Here is an 11,355-nt window from a genome sequence, read left to right as displayed (position 1 = left end):
GTATTGTACTCAATTATTTCTAAAAGTCTTTCCAGCTCTAAAGTTCTGTGTATAGGAATCCTTAAATTGGTTTGAACTACAATGTCAGATATGACAACCAAAAATAATAAGTTATATTCATATGGTCTCCACAGATAGGCAAACACTTTTACTTCCATTATCTTATTTGACAAATCATAGGATCATAGATTAAAGGACAAAAGATTTCTACTTCCCCCTCTATTTGACAGATAGTCACCTCCCCCCTCCATTTTGCAGATAAAGAAACTGAGATCCAGAGACATAAGAAGACTTGATAATAGCTCATCAGAGTAAAGTATTATTACTTTTATACTCATGTTTGCACATTTTATGCCAATGGAATGTATAAAATATATATAAATATATGTATATCTATAGACAAAGAACATATTATGAAAGTATATTTTGACAGTACAAAAGGGACACCTTGTTAATTAAGCTTTTTGGAGCTGTGTGAACTCTAGATGAGGCTATTTGGGTCATAATGCCCATCCATTCTAATTGGGCTATCAGTACCAATGAATTCAGCTATCCGTGTCAAATGTGTACTCTGTTGTCTGCAGACACAGCTTTATTGCCTTCTTAGAACTCTAATACCATCTGGGGGTAAAAATGCAAATGCTTTTTGGAAGAACAGGGTTGTCTTTCTGGCTCTCTGTAAAGCGTGCATCTTTTCTTGTCCACTGGAGCTGAGAGAGGGAGAATTAGCTCCCAGCGTCCTCTGAGACCCCCTGGAGGGAACAGCCTGCCTCCTGGGCAGCCACCATGTTCAGAAGGCAGCTTTTGAAACTCCTGGAGAGACCCTAGTCTGTCACTACACGCAATGCTGTATGAGGCCGCCAGGGGCGCTGAGCAGGGCTGCGATTAAACCCCCAAGCTCCCGGCGCGCGCTCTCAGAGTGCAGCTGGGGGCCCGCACACGCTGCTGCTGTTGCAGCTGGAGCTTCCTCCTTTTTTTCCTCCAGTTCCTCTTATTCTTCCTCCTTCCTCCCCGTCCTTGTACCTCTTCTTTCTTTTCTCTTTTTTCTTTCCTGTGCTTCTCTGCGCCGCCCCCTAACCTTTTGGGGAGGCTCGGGTCGCTCCTGCCTCCTTCTGCTGCTCCCACGTTTCTGCAATCGCTGCTGCTGCTGTTGCTGCTGCTGCTGCTGCTGCTGCTGCTGCTGCTGCTGCTGCTGCTGCTGCTGCTGCTGCTGCTGCTGTTGGTGGTGCTGGCGCTGTCGCATCTGCATCCACGCCGCCCCTGCCGTGTTGCCGGGAGTCGGGCTGTTTTCCGCTCCCGCCTTCCAGTCCCTGGGTGCTTTCGGCATCCTTAATTGTGTATTTCCTTAAGGTGAAAGACCTTTGCCCCTCCCCTATTCCATTCGCTCCCACCTTCCCGAAGACCTAGGACCCGGGGCAGAGCTGAGCGTGGGGAACAAGCGGGCGAGAGAAAGACTGGCCACCGAAGAGGCTGCAGCGCACCGTCGCTTTCCTTGCGCGAATTCCATGTGGATCTTTCGGGCTTCCCCTCTGGTTTTTGGATTACAAATCTGCACCTGAATGATCGCCTTGTCCCAAACCGGGAATCTGCATCTGGGCCAGCGGTAGAGACTGCAGACTCCAGGAGGAGAGCTGGGGGCGGGGGGTGGGAAGGGTGGGAACCCTGGGGAAAGAAGAGGCCCCCGCTAGAGGAGGGCGAGTTGAACCCGCTGAATTGGCTAGAGAAGTGATCGAGGAGAGCGGAATGGGGAAATTTCAGTCCAAACACGGTAAGAGATGGAGTTCTTGCTGCTGTTGGGCAGCGGGCGGAGGAGAGGGTTGTTGGAGTTGAGGTGTTAAGGGGGGAGGCAGAGCAGGTTGTGGTGGGCACTTTGCATTGGGATGTTGCATCCTTTTACGGGTTGAAAAATACACATCTCAACTGTGTTTTCTCCCTTTTCTCCTCTCCCTCCCTCTGGCCCCCCACAACCCGTCTCTCTTCCTCTCTTCTACTCTGCCTTTTGCCAACTGGCGACAGCAGCATGCAAGAGAAGAGAAAATCCAGAAGGTGAGAGGAAAGGGGGAAGTAGGGGGTGGGAGTGGATGGACCGGCGATCCAACTGGGGTGCTTGCTATGGATTGCTTGGACCGAAGCTATTGGGTGCCAACTGGGTCCGAGCTTCGTTCCTTTGCTTCCATCTGGGTGTGCGGGAGGAGGGAGAAGGATGCTGCCTGCTGTCCTGAGGAGAAGATGCTGCTCTTCCTGCAGCGATACAGTTGGTGGCTGCTCGGTTTACTGACCCGAGAAGGTTAGGAGGAGATTAATAAATTGCCCCTGGTGTCTCCTCCTGAGCCCTCGGGGTGAGTCTTCTCATCTGACAGCAAACCTTACCTTTTCCTCCTTGTCCTGGAGGAACTAGCTTTGATCGCCCTTTGAAATGAGAATCTGAAAGACTAGAAATTTTCCTCTCATGGAAGAGATGGGATTCTGTATATCTTCCTCCTCTCCCCTGGGATTGAAGAGCGGTTTGAGAAATACTTAGACTGTGGCAGGAATAAGCAACTAGCTACCTTGGGACTTCACTTTAGATTCGGTGGGCCCCTCCTGGCAGCATCTCTCTGGCCGGCTCTCTCCAGTAATAGGATTTCCCCGCCCTTACGACCCCCCTCCGCACACACCCCCAATCCCGTGTGAGCCTGCAGTGAGCCCTCGGAAGTTTGTGCATCTGCCTTCATTAATAATTTGCTTCCCCCTTTCCTTTGGGTTGTCTGTTACCCGTGTGTCCGGTGCTGGCCGGCTATTGCAGGGGACAGCTTTGTGGTGAACTCCTACGTGGGCAACCGTAAAGGTTTGGAAGAAGGAGACAGGTTTGGAGTCGGAGAGCACAGATCGAGAGACAAACAGGTGAGTGAAAGACACTTCCCACCATCCATCCTGCCTAACTTTGGCAGCTGCTTAACCGAGCTGGAGAAAGACCTTGCATTCTTCCTCTCCACTTGGTTCCTTTCTAGTGATAAGCTCGTGCTGGTGCTCTGACTTCTGGGAGAGATAAGGGTTTATTCTTCTTACATCCGTTCTTTGGAGCTATATTCACAAATGATAGGAAGGGAGCTGGTTCATAGGGGGAAATTAGGCATGAGAAGCATAAAGTATCTCTATCTAGTGATTCAGCGTGACAGTTTCTCCAAAATGCTGCTTCTCGTCTGTGGGAGTAAAAATAAAAATGTTTAAGACATTTGTAGAAGTAGAGAGAAGTGCAAACACAGGATTAGACTGGGTTTAGGGTTTTGACCTGTAGAGTGGAAACAAAAAATGCCCTTTTATATTTAAATCGCAATAGAAATGCCAGTACCTAGTATTTACCAACTAGGCTAAAGCCTGCAGACATTTGATAGAGCAAGTACCGCCATCACTTGTTATCTACTTAACTTTGTGACCAGAGGAAGCATGTGAGTAGGGTCTTTGAGTCCCTTGTAAGAGAGGGGAAGAGTGATGGGTCTAATTAATGGAAACTTTGAGAGAAGATTAAACTCTGATTGGTATGCCTAGACTTTAGACAGAACCTTTGATTAAACTCCAATGTGTACTGGAAATGCATTCACAGTCATGATAGTGTCTTGTTATAAGAGGTTATGTGAAGTTCTTGTTATATGAAATACTCTTCTCAATTGTCCTCTCTACCCTTTCTTTGAAATAAACCATTTCAAGAGTTCCCAACCTGTGGTCTGTGAAAGTGCTTAAAAAAAAATTTGATGACTATTTCAACATAATTTTAATTTCCTTTTTTTATCTTCTGTATTTTATTTTATGCATTTAAAACTCTGTTCCAAAGAGTCCATAGTTTTCACCAGACTGAAATAGGGGTCCATGGCATTAAAAAAAGTTCAGTACCCCTGATTTAAATGTAATAAAAACAGATTGTTCCCCAGGTGATGATAGATGTTTTGGTATAAAAGAACAGTTTCTAAAGTGGAAAGTGAGATCTTTGGTTTAGTAGGGCCATGGTGTTCTTGTGGTAGAGTAAAAGCTCCTTGACAACAAAGGTTGTTTTATTTTTCAGCCTCCCTTTCCCTTCTGTTCAACAGTGACATGAACATTTTACATGTTTAATAGATGCCTATAGAATACTTGAAGTCCCAAGTTTGAATTCTGACCTTCCTAACTATATGACCTTAGACAAGGTGCTCAAGCCTTCTGAGCTTCAGTTTCCTTATCTATAACTTTACAGATAATAAACATCAGTATCTCACAGGTTTGTTGCAAAATTCAAATGAGAGTATACCTGCAAAGTACTATATTATTGTCAGATATTATTATGCTAGCTAAATTGTACCAGAGCCTCACCTCTGCATTTGCCTACAGACATAAACTGACTGGGAGTAGGTAGGAAATTCATGTATAGAAAATGAAAGCAGAAGTGATTCTATGACATTTTCAGATCCCAGAGTCAGCCTGAAGGCAGAATCCACCCAGGATAAAGGATGGCTCATACAATTATGGCCATGTCAGGCTTAACCAAAAAATATAGTTAGCCTGGATTCATTCATGGAGCCCAGATTGTATGGCCAAAGTGGATGGCAAGCACATGGAGTCAGCAGATTTGTTCATCTGCATAGACAACATCTGGTAAACAGGACCCACTGAATTTTTGTCCCCAGCCATAGTGAATGACTATTTGGCAGTCCTCCCATTAGTGTGATCAATGTGGACTACCAAACCAAGTGATTCAGACCTCCCACCCCCACCCTGCCACCTCCCCAAACTTTCCATTGGATTTTATGGCATGCTACTCAATAGAATTGCAAGACTGTGCTGATGAAATGGATCTCCAGAGCATTTAGTCCTGCCCTTTTCTCATAAATGAATCTGAACCTAAATCACTTAAGACAAGTATTGGCTGAGACACCAATTGCTTTCATCCTTCTAGTCTGTGTGTATATGTTTATTTGTATAATTTTCAATTCTTTTAGGTCATTTACTACACTAGTGTAATTCCCAGAAACAGAAGTTATAATGTGATACATTAGGAGTGTAGGTGTATATGCATGTACATGTGTGTGCAGATGGTTAGGCTAGTAGTAGATCTGTCTCTATGTGTACCTCTGTGTGTATACACACCCTCCTAATGGATCACATCACAGATTGAAACTGGTAGAAAGTATTAAGCACAGATCTTATTCTATGTGTGCATTCTCATCTTATCTAGTTTGCATTTATGTGTCATTAACTTCCTCACCAAAAAAACTCTACCATTTTTCAAAATGGCCTATTAAGAATAGTATTTGGTATTAGAGAAGAGGTAGTTGGAGATTGCTGGACTGTGGTAAGAATGCCCTAACTAGTTATTAAGCTTTGTTCCTTATGGCATCAGGTCTTTTTCAGTTTCTCCTTCCCTAGCTCCTCCTTCCTTATCTAAAAAAGAAAGTGCTTATTAACTGCTCCATAGGGTATGATCAAATCAATAATACATATTTCCAAAACCTCTTTGAATTAGCCTAGTTTGTATGCCTTGAGAAACTGATCTAGTAGATAAAGTTAAGCTCACCTACTTGTTCTGAATGGGGTGTGGAGGGAAAATAAGAGGAGAAGCAAGTTCAAACAAGTATTTTCCCCCCAAGTGTATCTGATATTGTAGTCCCCTGAAAATCTAAACTGATTGTCTTGACTGATGTCATGATTATTCTGTATCTCACTAACTTATTTTGAAAAGGAAGAATGTTTCTTGAAGAAGAAAAAATGTCTCCACTATGGCAGATATGAAAAGCTTCTGCTCATATTCTTCTTGGATCCATAGAATCTTGGAGTTAAAAAAGACCTTAGATTCTGACCTTTTAGCTGATACAAGAATCCCCCTCCAACATCCTTGATAACCGCTGCTTGTACTCCTGCAGTTATAGGGAATTGTCATCTCCAAAAGCAACTCATGACATTTATGAATAGTTTTAATTGTTACAAAGTTCTTTCTTTCATTCAGCTAAAATCTGCTTCCTCTAACTTCTATCAGTCAGACCCAGTGGATACAAAGACAAACATGGAGATAGTTCAATCTCTCCTGAGCTTCTAGTCTAGTAACTTCCTGCTTCATCTTGGTTCTTCCTTCCTGAGCCACATCAGATCCCTTTTCCGTATCACTGCCCTTCACATACATAGAGACACATATCATGCTCTGCTTCTCTTTTCCACACTAAAATAACTTCTTTGATTGCTTTCGTTGTTCCTCTTACACCATGGTTTCCAGGACTTTTGACCTCCCTGTGACCCTCTATCCTGTTAACATACTCCAGTTTATCAATGTCTGTCTTAAAATGCTAGCACTCAAAACTGCACAAAATACTCTAAGATGTGCTAACTAGTTCAGAGAACAGAGAAACTGTCACCCTTGAAGATGTGAGCATTATTTTTCTATTAGTAAAGCCTATCCTTTGGCAGTATGTTCCCAGTGAATGACAGTGAGCTTGCTTTCCCTCAGTTAAAACCCTTTGCCCTTTTTCATGTGACTTGGGACAGATTATTAGGAAGTATCTTCTTCACTCTGTACTTTTGCACTTGATTCGTTAAGCCTGTGTTTGGGACTTTACATATATCCTTGTTAAGTTTTATCTTATTATTTTCAATTCATAGTTCCAACTTGCTAATATCCTTTATTAATTCAAAATTTTCCCTTCAATATGGTAGCTGTCCCTCCCGGTTTTGTGTCACGTGTACATTTGATAAAAATGAAAGTAGTTGGCACTGTTACTTCAAACTGAGTACTGGTGATTGTCTTTAAAGCATTTTCTTCCACTGATCTTGAGAATTTTTCCATGTTTATCATGAATGATTAGTTACTGAAAACAGTAGCATTTTTATTCTTCTCTTCTTGGTATATCACTTTCAGGTTGTTCATGTACAGCGTGTTGTTTGTCTTATCTTCTTCACTGATTTTTTTTTAAACCAGGATTCATTGCCTTCAATTGTACCCAGGGATATTTTCCAGGGTGTTTTTATTTTCTTTTGTTTTTAAGGAGGGGAGGGTAAGGAGATCAGTAAGAAAATTGTTAGATTGCTTTTTTCCCTGTTGATATTTGTGGAAATGTATGTGACTTATATCCAGAAATATCTGAACTGAGAAATGGATCACGGCTTTCAATTTTTCAAACTTATTTTTAATTAAACCTGTGATTCCAGGATCAAGCATCTGGCATTCTGGAATCTTACCTGGAAGGGACTTTTGAGACTATCCAGTCTAACCACCTTCTCCTTCTCCCCACATTTTACTGATGAGGGAATTGATATGCATGGAGGTTAAGTGACTTGTCCAGGGTTCTACAGGTAGAATCATGACTTAAACTTATATTCTTTGAATTCAGATGCACTCTACTCCAAATCCTGGTGCTCTATAACTTTTATTTTTTAATTCTTGTCTTCCATCTTATAATCAATACTAAGTTTTGATTCCAAAACAGAAGGGCAGTAAGGGCAAGGCAATGAGGGTTGAGTGACTTGTTCAGAGTCACACAGCTAGGAAGTGTTGGAGGCAAGATTTGAACTCAGGAGCTCCTGTCTACAGGTCTGGCTCTCTATCCACTGAGCCATTTAGCTTCCCCCATAACTTCTAAAACAATATTTCAATATAGTCATTCTTGATTTGTGGCTCAATTCAACAAGTATTCATTAGGTACTTATATAATGCAAGGCACTGTAAGAAAAACTCTCAAAATGCAACTCAGAGTATGTATCTCCTTCCCAGGTAGCACTGTAACTTATATGGGAAGTTTGGAAGAAAATGGAAATAATAGTGTTAGTCTATTTTTCAATGAAGGGAAATAAGGTGCCCAATGATGGCTTTGCAATAGGCTTTTAGATCTGTCATAGCACCATATTTTAAGAGAGGGAAGGGCCATTAGAAGTCTTCTAGTCCAACCATTTCATTCAACAGGTGATGAAACTAAAACTTAAAGAAATTAAAAGAATTGTCTAAGGTCATACAAGTTGGCGGAGTCAGGATTTGAACTGAGGTCTTTTGACTCAAATCCAGCTGTTTCTACTCACTGTGCTCCCTCCCTCTTACAATTGTTTTTACTTATTATCTCCATTTTAAGATTAATTTCTTTATTTCATGAATTCATATCCTATATCTATGGTAACTAAATATCTGTTAGTGTATTCTTAAAGTAGGAAACCTATGAAGGAAGCACCTGACTGTCAACATTCTGATCACTGGCTACCAGAAAGCTCTCTCTATTATCTGGGTAGCTTTTATCCATGGATATTTTTTGTTTGCTTCAAAACTTTAAGAATGACTTTAGTTCCTTGGACTGATCTAATGACACTTTTGATCAGAGCCCTTTCCTTTCTCCCAAAAGAGATTAGTGACTGGTTGGAGGGTGAGGGGGCGAGTATTATAGGCAGGTTCTGAGAATGATAAAAATATATTATGGGAAGTTATAGATGGCATCTTCATCATTTAGGGAAGCATACTAAACAGTGAGATCAATAAGGTGATTGCCCTTTTCTATGAGCCTCAAAAAACCCTCCCATCCCCTCTATCATCCTATATTTTATCTCTTCTGTCTTTTGGAGCTTTTGGTCATTTTTAGTCATATCTGACTCCTCATGACTTAATTTGGGTTTGGGTTTGTTTTGGTTTGGTTTTGTTGGCAAAGATCCTGGAGTGGCTTATCATCTCCTTCTCCAGCTGATTTTACAAATGAAGAAACTGAGGAAAACAGAGTTAAGTGATTTGTCTAGCTAGTGTCTGAGGCCAAATTTGAACTCAGAAAGAAGTCTTTCTGACCCAAAGCCTGGCACTCTATCCACTGTCCCACCTAGCTACCTTTTGGAGCAAAACTTAAAAAATTCATTTATAACAGTTGCCCTCACTTTCCTCTTATTCACTTCTTAAGCTCTTACAGTCTGGCTTCTGAAATTGTCATTCCACCAAAATTGCTCTCTCCAAAGTTACCAATGTTCATTTCATTGCTGAATCCAATGGGCTTTTCTCAAACATCATTCTTTGACACTGTTGGCCATTCTCTCCTTGATACTCTCTTCTCTCCAGGTATTGTCCTGGATCTCATACTATCCATCCTACTGTGGCCCTGGGCAAGTCACTTAACCCCCATTGCCTAGCTCTTACATTCTTCTGCCTTGGAACCAATACATAGCATTAATTCTAAGATGAAAGGTAAGGGTTTTTAAAAAAGTGAAATCATCAGGCTATAGACTGGATATGGGAAGTGAGAGAAAGTAAAAAATGGAGGATAATACTTGGGTTGCAAGTCTGATAAGGTTGGCATTATCATCTATATTGGTGAAGTTAGGAGAGGAGTGTTTAGAGAGAAAGATAATGAGTTTTGTTTTGGACATGTGGAGTTTAAAATGTCTATTAGACATCTAATTCAAAATCAACATAGAGATGGTGGTTCAATCCAAGGGAGCCAATGGGGTCACCAAGTGTAGCAGTATAGAGACAGAAGAGGAGAGGGTCTAGTATAGAATTTTATGGTACACCTCCCGTTAGAGGGCATGCTCTGAAAAAGGATCCAACAAAGGAATCTGAAGGAATGTAAGAGCTAGGCAATGGGGGTTAAGTGACTTGCCCAGGGTCACATAGCCAAGGAAGTATCTGAGGCTAGATTTGAATCCAGGACCTTCCATCCCCAGGCCTGGCTCTTAATCTGCTGATGTACCCAGCTACCTCCAGTTTCATGTTTGCATTTCTTTAATATGCCCCTTTCTCTCCTCTGCTCCTGCAACCACCTTGGTATGAGAATTCATCATCTCAATCCTAAAGTATTGAAATAGCCTGTTTATGGGTTTGCCTACCTCAAGTCTCTCCCCACTCCAATATAATCCTCCTATACAGAAGCTGCCAAAGTGGTTTTACTTTTTTTAAACCCTTACTTTCCATCTTAGAATCAATACTGTGTATTGGTTCCAAGGCAGAAGACCAGTAAGAGATAGGAAATGGGAGTTAAGTGACTTGTTCAGGGTCACACAGGTGGGTAAGTATGTGAAGCCAGATTTTAACCCAGAACCTCCTGTCTCTAGACCTGACTCCTGATCTACTGAGCCACCTAGCTGCCTCCTTCAAAATGATTTTCTTAAAGTGCAGGTCCATACTACCTCCCACCCCCATGCTTGTTAAGCTGCAGTGGTCTTCTGTTGAATCAAGTACAAAATCCTCTGTTTAGTGTTCAAAGCACTTCCTAACCTAGCCTACCCCATCCCTCTAACCTTTCCAATCTTCTTATCCCTGACTTTCTGCCACTCTACCACTTCTGCCACATACTCTACCATCCAATAATCCTGCCCTCCTGTCTGGTCCATCTTTTGTCTCTGGGAATCTTCTTTGGTAGTCCTCCATATCTGGAATGCTCTCCCTCTTCTCCATCTCCTAGTGTCTTTGGCTTTCTTTAAATCCCAACAAAAACTCTATCTTCTATATAAAGTCTTCCCCAAACCTCTTAATTCTAGTGTCTTCCTTCTTTTAATTAATCCTCTTTCTTTGCTTGTTTTCTCTCCTATTCTGCTGGGATCTCCTTGAAGGCAGGGACAGTCTTTTGCCTCTTTTTGTATTCTCACTGCTTAGTACAATGTCTGCCACATAGTAGGTACTTAATAAGTGTTGACTTATCAGACTGACTGATCGTAAGCATTATAGTAAAGACTGCTTGATAAAAGCAGAGGGAGATGGCATGATACAATAGCCCTTCCAGGAAATGATTCCATTGATAATTATTTGGCTATTAAGATGAGCAGCTATGGAACCAACCATCTTTAGTCACTTCTATTGGATATAATAGGTGTAAGGTAAAAATCCTGGAAGAATCATTTAATAGAGGCAAAGAATCACCAAAGGTTGGAAGCAGAAGGGGCAATGGTGATCATTTATCCCAATCTGTTCATTGCATAGATGAGGTACCTGTGATAATCGAAGGTTACAAGGCATAAGTAAACTATTTTAAGGTTAGATAAAAATATTGGCTATTTTTCTTAAAGTGGCTAAGAATGACATCCTTAACATTTTCTTAATGGCATCCTGGGGGGGGCAGGGGGCAATTAGGTGGCTCAGTGGATTGAGAGCCAGTCCTAGAGATGGGAGGGTCTGGTTTCAAATATGGCCTCAGACACTTCCTTGCTGTGTGACCCTGGGCAAGTCACTTAACTCCCATTGCCCAGTCCTTACTACTCTTCTGCCTTGGGACCAATACATAGTATTGATTCCAAGACAGAAGGTAGGATTTTTTTTTAATGGCATCCTGGCATCTTAAGTGTTCTCTGAAGAACTGAGATTTCATTTGCAATTCATCTCATTTAAATTAATTCCATAAGGCCATAAAATGGTGCATCTGCAAAGGAGGATGTTGTTAATACACCATCTAGTCCAGTTTT

General features: G+C 41.8%; 1 protein-coding gene across 2 annotated transcripts in view; it reads left to right on the top strand.

Moving 5' to 3' along the window:
* Positions 1-977: 977 nt before the first annotated feature.
* The window catches only part of NKD2 (NKD inhibitor of WNT signaling pathway 2), a 101,572-nt gene continuing 91,194 nt past the window's right edge, over positions 978-11,355 (top strand). Inside the window, exons 1-3 of one of the 2 annotated variants that reach the window (XM_007486790.3) lie at positions 978-1,768; positions 2,020-2,046; positions 2,786-2,883. In XM_007486790.3, coding sequence (XP_007486852.1) covers positions 1,744-1,768; positions 2,020-2,046; positions 2,786-2,883 — 150 coding nt within the window. In that variant the 5' untranslated portion in view covers positions 978-1,743. Of the gene's footprint in view, positions 1,769-2,016; positions 2,047-2,785; positions 2,884-11,355 lie in introns of both variants that reach the window. The other variant, XM_007486789.3, reaches the window with a different exon arrangement.

The sequence above is a fragment of the Monodelphis domestica genome, chromosome 3 (genome assembly GCF_027887165.1).
Source record: "Monodelphis domestica isolate mMonDom1 chromosome 3, mMonDom1.pri, whole genome shotgun sequence".
NCBI classification, from domain to species: domain Eukaryota; kingdom Metazoa; phylum Chordata; class Mammalia; order Didelphimorphia; family Didelphidae; genus Monodelphis; species Monodelphis domestica.
Note: the sequence above shows the minus strand (reverse complement) of the source record. Positions and strands in the feature narration are given on the sequence as shown.